General features: G+C 37.8%; 1 protein-coding gene across 2 annotated transcripts in view; it reads right to left on the bottom strand.

Moving 5' to 3' along the window:
• Window positions 1–17687, bottom strand: part of SGSM3 (small G protein signaling modulator 3) — a 1391341-nt gene that overhangs the window by 737680 nt on the left and 635974 nt on the right. For both annotated transcript variants that reach the window (XM_044068352.1, XM_044068343.1), the window contains exon 8: window positions 4657–4852. In XM_044068352.1, the coding sequence (XP_043924287.1) occupies window positions 4657–4852 (196 nt within the window). The remainder of the gene's footprint in view (window positions 1–4656; window positions 4853–17687) is intronic.

Below are 17687 nucleotides of genomic sequence, written 5' to 3'. Positions count from 1 at the left end.
AACAACATGTCACTTGGTATACAAGATACCAAGATGATATGTGTTTCATTTGGAATGGCTCACCGGATTTAATTTCTGACTTCATAGACAGCATTTCAATTATGACTGACTTCTTTGAGTTTACATACTCTATGAGTATGGAAGAAATGCATTTTTTAGATGTAACTATATCTAAGGATAGGGTTAATAACAAGTTTAAATCTTTTATCCAAAGAAAACTGACCCACTCGAATAGTTACCTTCACTTTTCAAGTTGTCATCCTTTCCATCAAAAAAGAAGTGTGGTTAAAGGACAGCTTGTTAGGGCTGCCAGGTTGATATCAGAGGAGGCTGACTTTCTTAGAGAATGTGATAATATAGGCAAAATGTTCCTGTGGAGAGGCTACCCACATAATTTAATAAAACAGTTACAAGAGGAAGTGCAGACCAAAAGACAAAACGGTCATTTTAAGCCACTGTTGGGAGGTGCATTATTGGATAGGTTGACAAAGTCTGGCAAAATAACAATAATAATGGTTTGGCATCAAACAGTATAACTTTTTTGTTCAAGTATAGTATTGATTTCCAGGTTATTAGGGATATACTGACTAAAAACTGGAATATCATTCTGGAAGACAGAGCATTAGCTAAAATATTGGGCACACATCCAATTTTTGCATATAGAAGGGGTTCCAACTTAAAAGCAATTGTTGAAAAAAGTAGGAATACTAGTAAACAAAAAATATTTGGTATGCGAAAATGTGGAATGTGCACCCAATGTAAAGTTACATCTTGTAGTAAAATCAATATTAATAAATGAAATATTCCCATCCAAGGAAACTTTAACTGTGAGTCAAGTGGGGTGGTTTATGTTGCTGTATGTGAAAAATGTCCTTCTTTTTACATTGGCAAAACAGAGAAGAAACTAAGAAAACGAATTTATGAACATTTATATGCCATAGGAAGGAACGATTTGACAAACGCATTAGCTAGGCACATTCTTGAATATCCAGAACACAGTTTCTTATTTACTGTTATTCATCAGGTTAATACTGACATTAGAGGTGGGCCCTGGCAGCTCCATTTAGAAGAGCAGGAGTTGTTCTGGCAAGTGAGAACATCTGCACAGCTACCACCAGGGCTAAATGATGTTGCCTCTATTAAGTGTATTTTAAAATTAAAAGCCTTACGTAGATAAACTAGTAGGTAATGATGTCTCTTTGGTAAGGTTATTAAACAACATGGTTGGTGGTTTGTTTATATATATATATATATATATATATATATATATATATATATATATATATATATATATGGGTCTACTTCTATTCGCGGACAGCCCATTTCACTGAAACCCATTTGGTTGACAGCTCATTTCATCGACAAACATTCTAGGTGGGGGGCTGTGCCCCCCACCCCCCCACCCCAATGTGGGGGGCTGTGCCCCCCACACCCCCCAACTATATATAACAACTCCACAGTCGCACAACAGTGGGGAGGGGGGCAAAACCCAGGTTTTTGCCTTGAATACTTTTGTCAATGAAATGAGCGGTCAACCAAATGGGTTTCAGTGAAATGGGCTGTCAGCGAATAGAAGTAGACCCATATATATATATATATATATATATATATATATATATATATATTTATATACATGTGTGGTTTTTATTATTATATATTAAATTTAAAACAATTTTATTCTATTTTATTGTATTTTACTTGATATCGATACCTATGCTTTTATATAGTTATATATTTATATATTAAAATGCGTAGAGGTTATATTAATTCTGTATAAGCTTGATGAATTTGTTAATTTGTTAATTAGCTAATTGTTTAGGTCAGCTGAAGTGGATTGAATTATGATTTAAGCACAGTGTAATGCTGTGGCTTTGTACTTTGTCTGAGGAAGGCTGTATATTATTGCAGCCGAAAGCGCTTACTTTAAATAAACAGTCCGTGCCGTTTTTTATCTGGTTGCTGCTGCTTGAGATTCACATCATAATATTGTGTGCACTATCTTCATGCTCCACAGTAATGTAATGCAGAACTGAAGTCAAAATCCAAAAGAAAAAACAAAGCTTTTTTGCAGAGGAAGTACCCTCCCACATACATGGAGTGTGCGTGCGTATGTGTATATATATATAATATATATATCTATATATATATCTATATATATCTATATATATATCTATATATATATCTATATATATATATATATATATATATATATATATACACACACACATATATATCTATACACACACACACAAACTAGGAAGATCGAAGACCGTACCTATTTGCTTCACTCAAAAGGGGGAAGGGAGAATGGACACATTTAGGAGGTGTGAGACAACCACAGTGCTAGCAGAGATACAAGCCATGTGGTTAAGTTCACAATGGGGTGGCATGAAAGATGAGACACCAGGTAGATAACACATACCCTCAAAAGTGTCCGTCCCCCTGCACACTTCTTGAGGGTGGGACTCCAAATAGACATGCCACAATGAATTCACAGGATTCATATGAGTTTCAAGGCAATTTAGCCTCATGACCATCAATGTCTTAACAATTCCCACCCTCAGGCTGAACTTTCTCAAGGAAAGCTAGGGCAGCTAGGCCCTAGGTAGACTTAAGGGTACCCATCCAGTCACCCATGTTCTGGTTGAAGGATGATAATGTATTTCTGTGTTAAACTTCCAGAAGCAGCTTATTCCAGAAATTGGGAAGGGCTAAGTAATGAATGTCTCTCTCTTCATTGCATCCTGTTTACTTGGTGGTGAAGGTTTAAGTCCCTGGTTCTAGAGTCAAACTTGGAGAGATATAGATGATCAAGGACAACAGGCTCTTAATGGCATTGTTAAAGTATAGTTTGCCTCTCAAGAGTCTATAAGATACAAAAGTAAAGGAAAAGAGCACCTAGCCTCTATTGTTAGCTCAGGAAGACCTGATGGATGGGGTTTCTCTAGGTGGGACTTTACAGACTCATAGCAAAGTACGAAGCTATCTGCCCTTGTGGACCATTTTAAGCCTAGCCAATTTCCATTTCAAAAATGAGAACCAAATCCTGTACCTCTGTGCCCATGAGGTAAACACCTTAACCATTGTACCAACACATAAGATGTCAGTTTCTTGGCATACATCTAGGATTATAGTCAGGACCCATGAAAGTGGTATTTCTATTTCCTGAAGGTGCCAAAAGGACTTCCAAATCAGTAGGAGGGGGAGAACTGGTGTTTGGGGGAGAGGGTGGGTAGAGTGAAGTTGGGAGAGAATTTGCATGCAAGAATATTAGCAATATTGTTGGAATCAGAAAACCAGGTACCACTGGAAATGACTTCAGTAAAGAAGTGTGGGTTACTACTAATAGAACTGAAGAAGGCTTTATGGTTGTCATTTGAATTAGCTTCAGCCCTAAGTTCATAGCTAGCCTTACATTTCCTAATGGAAAGTTTGAGATACTTACATTACCACTTCTAAATCCCTTTTATAATACTGAAGAGGACACCTAATGGTGATGGCCAGGAAGTTTTCATGAGAGACTTTGTTGATGTGGTAATTTCACCATATAGGTTTAGTTTTAAACTTAGAGGACGAGGGAAAAAATACTACTCCATATTCTTGTCAGGTTTCTTATTTTACTAGATCATCATCATCATCATCAACCCCCTTTTTCCAATTTTTTTCCTACATGGGGTCAAGGTGTCATGTCACTTTCACCATCTCTCTCTATTCAATACCACTCTCCTATCTTCTTCGGCAGTTGTGTTTGACTCACAGGTCTTCTCTCACAGAATCTATCCATCTCTTTGTTGGACACTCTTGTTTCCTCTTTCCTTCTTCCTGTCTGCCCCAAATCATCTTCAACAGATTGTCTTCTGCTTTCATGAACATGTATCCGCACCACTTCATCTGTTCACTTTTATCTTTTCTGCAGTTTGAGCTTTTTCTGGCTTCTGCACTTATGCCCTCATTCCTTTGTCTGTCTCACAATGTGCATCCTACCACTCCGTCTCATGCACTTCATCTCCATCACCACCAGCTTCCTCAACTGCTTTGCCTTTACTGCCCATATATACAGTAGTACTGTTCACACCACTGTTTTGTACACCTTATATTTAATATTCTTTGTCATTCCTGTGTCATACATGACCCATGACACACTGTGCCAGTTGGCTGCACAACCTCTGACTCTAGCTTTGACCTCCTCATTCAGACTTCCCTTCTCAGTCCTTAACAACCACTCATCCCAGACACTTGAAGCTGTTAACCTGTTCCACTACTTTCCCTTCAACCTCAGTTCTCAACTTTATCTGATTTCTCCGTCTGCTGCCATTACAATCTTACTGTACTCAGTTTCATCCCATGTGCCTTCAAGTTTTGCATTCCATTCCCCTACCCTTTACTCTCTCTGTGCCAGCCTTGCCACATAAATTAATCAGGGTAGCTCCAAAAACTTAAGCTGAGTAAACTAATGAGAAGCAATTTCTTCTCTTGGGTAGATGTACAGTCACTATATTGTACAAAAATATTCTGACATCACTAATTGCATAAACAATGTACTTCAAAACTGGCCTAAAGCAACTGGTAGTACAATCAGCTTCAAATTTAGTGGCATGTTCTTCACATTAATTCATTTTCAACAATAAAGGAGGTTAACAGAGAATGCATCCTTACCAATGTCATGTTCCTGAAGCAGTTTGTCCAGCTGTGGCAGGTACTGTACAATGAGGTGCCTCAGAACTCGCTGATCTGTTTGGACCCCAATCAATGTAGTACTAAAATAAGAGGCTGGCACCAAGTCTTCTACGATGGCACTCATCATCCAAAAGGCATCCTCTTCCTCCAGAAAGAGTAACAGGCAAGCCACTACCTAGGGGTGAATAGGAGAATGTAAACTACTTCAGTACAATTTGGCATATAATACTGGCAACATCTTCAAGCAAAAACTACCAAGTCAGAGGCAGGTACATCATGTGAAAACAGAAAAATGAGAATGGAAAACAGACACAATCTTAAAAAGGGGAACAGGCCTAGTGACTGAAAAGTGGAAGGAAAGACAAAAGCTAACGACAGAGTGACACTCCATCCATCCATTCATCCTCTAAACTGCCTGTCCTGGTGAGGATCATATTGGTAGCAAGCTCTGCAAGGCAGTCCAGACTTCTCTATCCCCAGCAGCAGTAGCAGTATCTAACTCAGCCTGGGGATTTTCAAACTGTTACCAGGTCAGCTAACCGATACCTCTCCAGTGTGTCCTTGTGTCCTGGGTCTGCCACAGGGCCTCCTCTTAGTGAGCTTTGCCTGGTACATTTCCTGTGGGAAGCAACTGGGGGAACCTCGCTAGGTGCTCAAACACTCTCAACCTGGCTTCTCTTGATCTGGAGAATCAGTGACTCTGCTATGAGTTCCTGGACTTCCAACTCCTCAATCTGTCGCATGACAAACTGCTGGAGGCTCACACAATCTGTGAGTGGGGAATCTAGTGTATGTTATGATTGTAAAGCATGGTTCATTTTATGAGATGTGTTTTAGGAAACTGCAGAATACGCAAAAATGCTCACAATAATCCTGCACACAAGAAAAAGTGGGGACACTCAATCTTTAGCTATAAAAACAACATGTAGAAGAAATTCACAACAAAACTGGATCTAGTTGTAGCATCATTCTATGATAGATAGTACAGTTGTGTAAAATCTTACCATAACAGCAAATGTCCTTTTCATTGTTGTAGTATTAATCACCACTAGGATCTCCTGCCAAGGACAGTCCAACATTCCGCCAGTATGCCAAAGCCTTTATTACCTAGGAGCATTGTAAATCAGATGTATACGCACTGCACAAGCATAAGGCATAAAGGTGAGATATGTACACTCTCAATCTAGAAATGAAGTACTCCAGGAGAATCAGAACCAGCCGTGGAAAGGAGAACATGTACATCCATCCAGAAATAAGAAGGCAAGAGGTGAAGAACCTCTTAGTCAAAAAGAAAATAGCACCCATGGTAGAACGGAGAGGAAATGAACACTGCAACAGTGAAAAGGACTATGCTATCCTTCCACATCACTGTTGTATTTTTCATAACCTCTGGGAGAGTACAAAAGCTACTGAGGAGGAAGGCAAGGAGAAGCCCTCTACAAACCCATGCAGTACAGACTTGGCAAAACGTGTCCTGGCCTTAGAAATGACATCCAATTTGTAATGTTTAGTGAATGTGTGAACTGAAGACCAAGCTGCAGCTTCAAGGATGGAGTTGGTGTCCAAACCCTTGAAGAAAGCCCCTGAGAAAGCCACTGTCTTGTAGAATGAGCCTAAACAGAAGCAGACAACTGTTTTCCGTGCAAAGTATAACAAAAAGAAATGGCCTTGGAAATCCAGAAGGAGATGGTTTGCTTAGAAAGTGCCAAACTCAGTGTCCTGGTATAAAAAGTAACAAAAAGCTGATCAGATTTATGAAAGGCCTTAATAATAATGTGAGCTGTCTATGCAAGTCCCAGGTATGAAGAACCTTCTTACTAGCAGACTGCAGAGAAGGGAAAAAGCAAGAAAGGTGGACAGACTGATTAAGGGACAGCTCATTAACCACCTTGGGCATAAAAGAAAAATTTGTACAGAGACACATCCTGTCTGTATGAAAAACTAAAAAGGAGTGACCACCATCAGGGCCTGGAGTTCAGTAACTCTTCTGGGGGAGGTTAAAACAATTAATAAAACAGTCTTCCAGGTGCAATGCTGCAAAGAAGCAGCAGCAGGCTTGCGAGGAGACAAGAGTCAGTTTTTAAGGACAAAATTAAGATCCCAAGAAGGATTAATAGGCTTTCTTGGGGGGTGTAATATGAAGGACACCTTTTAGAAATTACTTGACTTCAAATCTAGAGGCCAAAGGAGGGTTCAGTGGCAGTCACAAAGGCAGAAATTGCTGTCAAATGAGCTTTCACTGAAGAATATGCTAAGCCAGCATGCAGCAGTTCACATAGGTGGGAAAGAACAAAACGGACCCCAGTCCCATGACTGCAGATCTATACATGTAATCAGTTTCAAGGAGGCCCACACCTCCTTCAGAACGGGGAATATGTAATCTTGGTATGCAATGATTTTTATAAATCATTTGATAAGCGTGAAGCATCGTTCTGGTTTTCCTGTCTAACCTATCCAACACTTTTTGGGGCCAGTCAATCACTCCAAAACTGTAAGTTAGGACAGGAAGGGGAAACTGGTTTACAGCTTAAAACTTTGTTCCTAGATGTCAACTCTGTTTTCAGGATTAGTTTAAGTCTTCTAAGTATTCCTCACCGAGTGTTATTTGCATTTCTTCATGTTTTATTGCTGGCCCTTCAATCAATTCCCAAATATTTATACACTCCCTCTTGCTCAAGTTCTTTTATATCACATTCTTGTCCCAACTGATGTTTTCTTGGTGCTGCAGCTTTCCTGCGTTAAAATTTGCTTTTGTACATTTATAGGTTCATAGCTATGTACTATGGGCCCTGGAGCCTTTACAAGCCTAGCCCATAGAAGTGCCCTGGCATTGTGTCGACCGACGTTGTTTCCCAGTGCCTCTATCAAGTAGAGCCACTGGAGTGATCCCTAGGGTGAACTATCTATTTCCCATCCACTCATCGAGATTTCTCTTGAAGAGGGCCAGAGAGTTGCTCTGCTTAACATGTATGGGAAGTCTATTCCAGAGCATGGGCAGTCTTTGGGTTATGAACCTGTCCCCCTCCAGTATGTTCTGTTGATTGTGGTAATGAGGTTGAGGTCTCTGAAGCGTGTGGTGCAGAGGGATTGGGATTTGTTTAAATGTAGCATTTCTAACAATGCTGGGTCAGACATGGCTTTGTAAAGTCAAGCAGAGATCGCCTCTTAGTAGTTGATATGAGACAGAGAATAGCTGGAATTTTTTTGAGTCTTTCAGTGTAGGACATGTGTTTAAGGCCTAGGATCCTCCTCATGAGGAACTTTTGTGGCCTTTCCATTTGTTGCATGTGTCTTTTCATGTACATGCCAAATGGGGCATTACACTCTATGACTGGCCTAATGAGGGATGAGTAGAGAGAGAGAGATGATGACCTCTTTCTTCCTGGATGCAAAACCCTTGGTAATGAGATGTGCCACATAGGACTTTCTGACCACAGTGGCAATGTGGTGGTCGAAGAAGAGGTTGCTGTCAACCTGTGTCCCATATCTCTTATAACACCTTCAGTGTTCAGTGGGCTCCCATCGATGTGGTAATTAGTGGGAACTGAGTTTTTCCCAAAGGGGATGATGACGCATTTTCTGGCATTAAGCTTAAGGCCATGGTTTTGACACCAGTCACTGGTCTCAGTGAGGCCTTTCTGCAGGGTGTCTACATCACTTGGGGAGTTAATAATGGCTCCCAGCTTGTAGTCGTCTGCGAACTTGGTCAGCCAGAGTCCCTCCATGTTGGCCTGGACTTCTGAGAAGTAGATGCCAAACAGGAGAGGACCCAGGACCAATACCTGTGGGACTCCACTCGTGACTGGTCAGCAGTCTAAATTGGAGTCAGCTACTTTCACACTGCGGGTTCTATCAAGACCAAATGACATTCGTATATCATCTGAAAAAGTTCTGACTACTTACAGTTGTGCTTTCAGTTCCTTATCTGATTTCAGTTTTAAATCATTGACAAACAGAAGATGAGAAGTCATTACACTTTGTTGCTTTCTGGGAGCCAAATCAGAGCCATGACCTCATCTGTTAAGCAGACAGCTTAATGGGTTTAGGGCAAGGCAAAAGAGCAGCGGTGACAGAGTCACCCTGAAATATCCCCCTTTAGATTTTTCCCTGGAATAATAATTTGTCCTTTATCATGGTTTAACCGCAAAGTGGTCTGCCACTGTTTCATAGTCACTGTGATGTAGTTTATCAGTATAGGGTACATCTTATACATTTTTCAGCACTCCTTTATCCATGAATGTAGGATACTGTCAAATACTTTTTTATAGTGTTCCCATGCCATACTTAGATTCTTCCTCTTTTAACAGTTCTCCACTATGAATTTACTTAAATGATCTTTTGTTCCATATGACTTTCTTTTAACACCCTTTTCTTCTATTACCATAATTGATTTGTCTTCTAAATCACTACAAACTCTGTCGGCATCAAACCCAGTGTATAGTTTATATGTCGTTGGAAGGCAAGTTATTGGTCTATAATTTTTAGGGTAGCTTGCAGGTTCACTCAAGTAGGAGTATTGTTTTTCCTGTTGTTAGCCAGGCTGGTGTCTGTTCAGGATGCGTATATAAATAGTTCTTATTCATGACCAAATCTTTGTGCAAAGATGTCAATACTTTTAGCCACAAATTAGGTACTGCATCTGGGCTTGGGGTTTTCCAATTAGAGGCTTTTCTTAACTTTGTTTCAATCTCTCTGGCCATTACTTTACCCCATTTAATAGGTTTACGATGGGGTTCATCCTCTAAAACACAAGGCTGCACATTCCCTGCACTTGTACATGCTGTGACATCAAATGACACAATGGGAAAGCAGTACAGCTAGTATCTGAGATCATCAGTTTACCCTTCTCCACATCATCAATACAACACAATTCCTGTAAATCAAGGAAAAAGTACGGTTGTGTAAAAAAAACTTTCCATAGCAGTAGTTGTCCAAATAGATCACTGCTGCAGTACTGCTAACGGGAAGTATTTGCCCAAATTTACCACGTTTGGACAATTTACAAAAGCTTCAGCTTCTTATTCTTGCCATATATCTGACTTACGATTTGAGTCTTGGAAAAAAAAAAAAGACTCCAGTACATGGGAAAAGAGAGGAAAACAAGCAGAAAAAGACCCACCTTGGTTTGTGAGCTGAAGGCATTTTGACAGCTCCTATTCTAAGTAGAAGCTGCTTGACCTGCTCCTTGAAATGCAGTCAATTGATGTTAATGTTTCTTGTTTAAAAAAGTGGGCAGGAATTGAATAATTTATGTAACATTGCTTAGGTTATATGATATGTAGCAATATATGTGAAGTATAATGTTTGTTAATGTTAATTTAATGCAATTTGGTTACTTTTGCATAAATGTAAATTTGCCTATGTCACAAGTGATGATTCAATAAATATGTTTGAAAAAAAAAATCAAAGCTGAATTCCCTGCCTAGAAGGTGGAGTGATACAGTGGAAAAGGGGCAAGTACAAAAGATCCTGAATGAGTAGAAGGGCACAACTGCACAGGTAATATGCCAGAAGAAAATAAGGCTGCTCCACCTCCTCCTAGCATTACTTCCATTTTTTTTTCTGTTTCGTCCTCTTTTTAACCGTTCTATAAGCACCAAGTTGTTCCTGAGATCAAGTAAAGTGTGGGAAAGTACAGTTGTGCAACTTGCACTTACCGTAACAGTAGATGTTTTAATTTCTCACTGTTGCAGTAGCAATTTGACTATATGTGGTTATATCCTGCTTAGGATACAACAACTAGCCAGCTTCAAAAAGCTCTGGCTGCCTCTGACACCTACACTCTGACTGCTGATTGGCTGGTCCCCCAGAGGGAAATCCGCAATCAGAGTGCAGAAACTTCGGGACTTTTCTGACTCCTGACTACAAAGAGAGAAACAGTTTACACATTCTGAATCTCCAAAGATAAAAAAAGAAAAAAAAAACTTTAGATGCCAACAACTAATTACATACATGTCGCCCGTCTGGTCAGGATAAAACAGACAAACATTCGTGGGTTCAGTTCAAGCAGCCTTATTACACACAAGCACATCAGGAATGAGGCTTTGTAACTTAAACTTAAATAAACTTATAAACAGACTATCACACTCATACATGTTTACATTCTGGCTGTTGTCTCAAAATGGCACTGCTGCCTGCACATGCTCACTATTTATATGCACGTGCCTACATCTGGAAATGCTTCTTAAAGGCTCATACACACGCTCTGATCTATAGCCTCCCTCTTTCAAAAATAGTCCATATACGAAATGACAGTATTCAATGACATGAAATTTACAGAACTAAGTATCTGATATGCAATCATACAAAATTAGACACATATAAAACAATTATGTCCAGGTTGCTTTGTATTTTACACAAGGTCTGGAAATACGACCTGATCGTGCAACATAAAAGTCAGAAGTGGATCTAGCAACAGGGAATGTCTTCAAAGAATGTTCAACTTTGGGGACATCTAGGACATCATCAGGAACAAGAATGGATACTGAGACATGTTCTTTGGTATGAACATAGTCAGGGTTGCTCTGAGATCTAGAGTCTGTATCATAGGTATGATGCTGCGATATCGTTTCTGATGCAGGAAAATGTCTACGGTTTGTCTTGTATTCTATACCCTCAGATTCCACTAAGTAGGATCTCGGCTCGGCACATATAACTCTCACTTGACAAATTAGATCAAAGCTTTTTGCCATTTGCATCCTCACTCTCTTCCTTTCTTTTAATGGACAAATAAATCTGCTCATTTTATCACAGCTGGACTTCTGAGAACAACACTTCTTAAAAAGTTGGTCTTTGATTGTGCTGCTGTTTATAGCATTAGGCACCAACAAACTAGAACTAATAGGCAAGGTTGTTCTGGTTTGCCTAGATAGAAGTCTCTGAGCAGGTGAGTCAAGTAGGTTGTCATGGGGTATATTTCTGAGATTAAGTAAATTCAAGAAGATATTGGTATTGTCATGCTTCGACCTCTCTAGTAACTGCTTTGCACTCTGTATTGCATGTTCAGAAAGGCCGTTTGACTGTTGGTATTCAGGACTACTAGCAAATCGATTTCAAAGCAGTTTGAATAAGAGTCTACCAACACTAAGCAATGCTGATTATTCCACTTAAATATGTCAGTTGCTACTGTTGACCAAGGTAGTTCAGGAATTTGGCTTAGGTGAAACGGCTCTTTTTTGCAAATGTGGCTTAGTACTCTTGCATACTGAACAAGTAGAAAGCACTTTATCAATGTTTTTCAATAGAGAAGGCCAAAATACTAGTCCTTTCTCCCTTCTTTTGGTAAAATCGGAACCTGGGTGGCCATAATGAAAAATCTGGATGTATTCACACTGTCAGGAAGTAGGAACAATAACTTTTGGACCTCTGAAAATGATACCATCTTACATCAGCATCTCCTCTCTGTATGGAAAGTAAAGCTGTACTTCTGGCGGTACTTAGGATTGCTTTGACGGCCATCCTACATTGATGAAGTGGTTGAGCTTTTGCAAAATTGGACCAGTCTTTGTATGATCTCTCAGCTCATCAAGTCTCATGGTAGAAGAATTATGCACTTCCATGACATCAAAATCAAAATTCTCTGCATCTGGCTGCTCCGTGGTATTTCTGGGTGATACAGACAAGGTATCAGCCAGATAAAGAAGTTTGCCTTTTGTATAGACCATTTTGAAATTGTACTTTTGCAATTTGAGCATCATTCTTTGTAGACTTGCTGGAGCTGAATGCATAGGCTTCTTTAAAATAGTGATTAGAGGTTGATGGTCAGTTTCTATCTGGATAGCTCGGACAAATATAATCATGGAACTTCGAACATGTGAAGACAATTGCCAAAAGTTCCTTCTCAGTTTGAGCATACTGCATCTCAGTTTGGATAAGAGTTCTAGATAACAGGCAACAGGTCTGCCCTCTTGAAGAATAACTGCACCAAGACCGAACTTTGAACCATCACAGGAAAGAACTACTGGTTTGTGGACACCATAGTATCTTAATGTAGACAGGTTAGCAATTTGCTCTTTGAGGTTATCAAATGCTCTCTTGTGTTGTTCTAACCATGATCATGCAACATTTTTGTGTGACAGCTCTCCTAAAGGTGCTGATAACTCACTAAAGTCAGTGATAAATTTGCCTGAATAGTTAACCATACCAAGAAAATGCTGCAGGGCTTGGACATTGTCTGGCGCTGGCATCTCAAGAACGGCTGCTTGTTTAGTAGGATCTGGTCATCAGTCTGTACTGGTAAACAAAAAACCTACATAAGTAACTTCTGGTAGTCTGAATTTGATTTTCAGAGGATCAAGCTTAAAATTCACTTCATGCTCTCTGTCCAGAACTTTCCTCAGGTTTCTGTCATGCTCTGCTTCACCATTGCCTCCAAATAGTAAATCAATTATTATTGCACACGGGTGGCCTGAAAAACTTTGCTCCATTGCACGCTGAACGACTTCACTGGCAGAATTTATTCCAGAAGGTATCCCGTGGAGTCTGTATCTAACAAACTGGGTACTGAACGTAGTCAGTACTGAAGAGCTGTGATCAAGTATCACTTGCCAAAATTAACTCTTTGCATCTAAGACAGAAAAAAACTGCCATTTGGCATAAGGGTTGCAATCTCCTCAACTGTACGCATACAATGATGAGGTCTTTTTAATGCCTTGTTCAAGTTTCTTGGGCCAATGCATATTCTGATTTCATCTGAATTTTTCTTATGAGCAACTACCATGGAAGATACCCACTTAGTTCTATAACTGGACAAATCACACCTTGCTGCACCAGTTTGTCTAAATGGACCTTGACTTTGTCCTGCATAGCTACTGGAACTCTCCTTGCTGGTCTGACTACGAAACTGACCTCTGGGTCTACTTTCATGGAGTAGACAACTGGAAGTTTGCCTAGCTTGTCATCGAAAACATCAGCATACTCTGAAAAAATAGTATCAGTAAAGCTGGAACTGGGATATGTGCTTACATGATGGACTTCTTTGATAAAAGAAAGTCTCATTCTCAAAGTGTTTCTGAGACCTAATAATGACTGCACAGGTCTTCTGACTACATAAAATTGCAAGATGTAACTGTTCCCAGCCAAACAGCATGAAAGCACTACTGAGCCTTCAGTTGGAATCTCTTCACCTCCATAAGCAACAAGCTTTGCATAACTGGCCAAATGAAGTTGTTCACCAGCTCTCACTTTAGCAAATGTTTCGGCTGACATTTTGAACCAGTGTCCACTTTGAGCTCCATGGGCATAACATTGATCAGGACAGTACACAATACTTCACTCTTTGCAACAAATCTACTGCATTAACCTTTTCACCAACCACTGATACACCATCTACATAGAAAGTAGGGTTGCAGCTTTCTACATGATCAACTTGCTTTTTTGAGTGACCTTTCCTAATAACTGAATGAGGCTTGCTTGATTTACAAAACTTTTGAAAATTATTCCATTTTGTACACGTGTGGCATTTCTGATCAAATGCTAAGCACTTCTCTCTTTTAGAATCATGGTTGGCACCACAATTACCATAGTTAACAATAAGACTTGACTTGGGTTTTGCTGACTCACCCTTGTAATGTTCTGAGGATGTCCTTTTTACTGAACTAGTCTTGGAACTTGCTAGAAAGCATCTGGATCTCCATGCCAAACCTGCAGGGGTTGCAGCTGCATTGTGCTTAGGCCCGTTTCTGCTTGCCATGTGTTGCATGCTGTCTATGTTTGCTCTAGAGGCTGTTGAAAACATGCTCTTATCACTTGCAAGCATACTTGTGTGCCTTTCTGTGCGCCCATGGATTTGACAAATCTCTATTGCTTTGCTTAACATTAAATCACTATCACAAAGCAAAATCTTTCTCACTGCAGCACTATAAACACCACACACATGCCTGTCCTTTACTAATTCATCTTTCAAGTCACCAAATCTGCACGTTTTGGTTTTGTTTCTCAAGTCTGTGATATAAGCTGCAAAAGTTTCACCTAGCTTTTGGTCTCTTGTATAAAATAAGTGCCTCTCTAATGTAACATTTGTCTGGGGGTTGCACATTTCTCTAAATTTACATTTTAAGCACTCAGGGCCCTCCTTTGAATCAACCAGTACCACAATATGGTGGTTTCCCCCCTCTCAGGGCATAAATGAAGGATTTGTTCTTAATGTGACCCTGTCTCTACAGACAAGATAAGGTTTACTGAACATCAGAGCTTGCAATTAAGATGCTTTCTTGCAGATGTCAGTGCAGTAAGTACACTCCTCCATGTAATGAACCTTAAAACATTAAGCATACAGAAAAAAAAAAGAAAAGAAGTTTGCAACAAATAACTACGAAGAAACAGATTAATGTGTAAATGCAGAGACAATATATATATATATATATATATATATATATATATATATATATATATATACATATATACATATACATATACATATATACATATATATATATATACATATACATATATATATATATATACATATATATATATATATATATATATACATATATATATATATATATATATATATATATATATATATATATATATATATATACATATATATATATATATATATATATATATATATATATATATATATATATATATATATATATATATATATATATATACATATATATATATATATATATATATATATATATATATATATATATATATATATATATATATATATATATATATATATATATATATATATATATATATATATATATATATATATATACATATATATATATATATATATATATATATATATATATACATATATATATATATATATATATCTATATATATATATATATATACATATATATATATATATATATATATACATATATATATATATATATACATATATATATATATATATATATATATATATAGATATATATATATATATATATATATATATATATATATATATATATATATACATATATATATATATATATATATATATATATATATATATATATATATATATATATATATATATATATATATATATATATATATATATATATATATATATATATATATATATATATATATATATATATATATATATATATATATATATATATATATATATATATATATATACATATACAGAAAAGGACTCTACTTTGTTGTAGCACAAAGATTGCAAAGAATAACATTGTTGAACCACAAAACATTCAGTCTACAGAAAACTTTTTTTCCCCTATACATAAGGTAGAAAAGAGGCAAGGGGCAAGCTAAAAAGGAAGAAATCAAAAGTGAACTTGGAAAGATTAAAGAACATTGCTGTAAAAAGAAGAAGAAGAAAAAAAAAACAGGAGAAAGTGAAGTTGCCAACATGAGTCCAGCTATGGAAGTCCAAAGACAGCTGGATGAGAATTATTTACTTGCAAATGAAATAAGAATGAATACCGTAAGAGTAATATGGCTAATGATAATTTCTTGTAACAACTGACACAACAGGCATTACTGAATTACAAGTGAGAAATTCTTCAGATCTATTCCGAAATTATATACTAGTAATTAGATTCAATTATCAGAGGAGATGATACTTGAGAGGATAATGAACATCAAACTGTGTTAAGCTTGCCTGAAGAAAAAAAAAACAGGATGTGAGCAAGGCCTTAAAAATATTTTAAAATAAGTATGGAGCTGTTTTTATTAATGATGGTACAAATGATCACTTCTTCTAGGACTCGGTGACTGTTAGTAGAGAACTTGCAGTTGTTTTAGATAGTTGTACAGGTGTTAGGAAGTATTTTTCACAAATCAGATACAGAAACAGGAGTCAGGTCAGTGTGAATGCAAGTATTTTTGGGGTCAATAACCACACGAAAAAGTGGCACATTTTAGAAAGGGGAAAGTATTAGAACAATCAAGCCTAATTTTGGGCACGCATGTATTTAAATTGGGTGGAGTCCAGTTGTCAAGATAAAAGAAGAGCATTTTTTGCAGCAGATATATTGCAATATTTTATTAACAGAGAACAGGATTTTGGGGACTTCCAAGATGGCTGCACATTGAGTAATAGCTTAATCCTAGCTCTCCCAGTGTGAAAACAGAAACCTAGTACAGAAAGTTAGTGGACCTGGATTTCTGAGTAAATTTTAATAACTGGGAAGTAGGCGCACTGCCTGGATGCCAGGAAAAAAGAAATAGAGGATGTGAAGGAAAACCAGCTACAAAAGGCAACAACAAAAAAAAACAATGACTGAGAAAAGTACTGTAGCTGTTCAGCAAAAAGCAGTGCAAGCTCCAGGCATGACTTCCAAAAACCTTGAGGAAAGTACAAAGCAACTGCACACACACCTGACTAAAATAAAGGAAACCCTGATGAAGTATATCAACTCAAACAATCAAAGGCTGGAAAAACTGGAAGAAGATTTACACAGATATTTAGATAAGGTGATGAAACTGCAATACTCAGAGGCTGAAATGAAGAAAAGGCTGGCTGAATATGAGAATGCACAAGAAGAGATGTTTCAAATAATAATAGAATTAGAGGACAGAGCACATAGGAAACCCTGAGATTTTCTGCTGTGCCTGAGAAGCTAGAGTAACAGACTGTATTAATTTTATGAAAGCAGAAATGAACAACTGGACTGGTATTCCACAACAGGAATTGTTAATTGAAAGTGCACATCCTTTGTATGCTCCAAACCTGGCTATAAGAAAACAGCCTAGACCTTTAATAGTAAAGATGCAATCTTACCAGCAGAAGGAGTCAATTCTGACAAAACTGTGGCAGAAGGACAAAGTACTAAAAGTGGGAGACAGCAGAGTGTTTATGGAGAATTATTTCTCACCAGGCAGAAGAGGAATAAATGTATTCCATTATTCAGGGAATGTCGAAAAGCAGGTGTGAGATTCCAACTGCTGCACTAAGCTATCTTCAGAATAGTTTTCCCTGGAGGAACAAAATCATTTTGTGATGGTGTACATGTTAAGGAAAAAGTGCAAAAGTTTGTCCCACAAAAACTGAGCTGTGAAACTGAAGG

This window comes from Protopterus annectens, chromosome 1.part0 (assembly GCF_019279795.1).
Source record: "Protopterus annectens isolate FY-2018-M chromosome 1.part0, PAN1.0, whole genome shotgun sequence".
In the NCBI taxonomy this organism is placed as follows: Eukaryota; Metazoa; Chordata; order Ceratodontiformes; family Protopteridae; genus Protopterus; species Protopterus annectens.
Note: the sequence above shows the minus strand (reverse complement) of the source record. Positions and strands in the feature narration are given on the sequence as shown.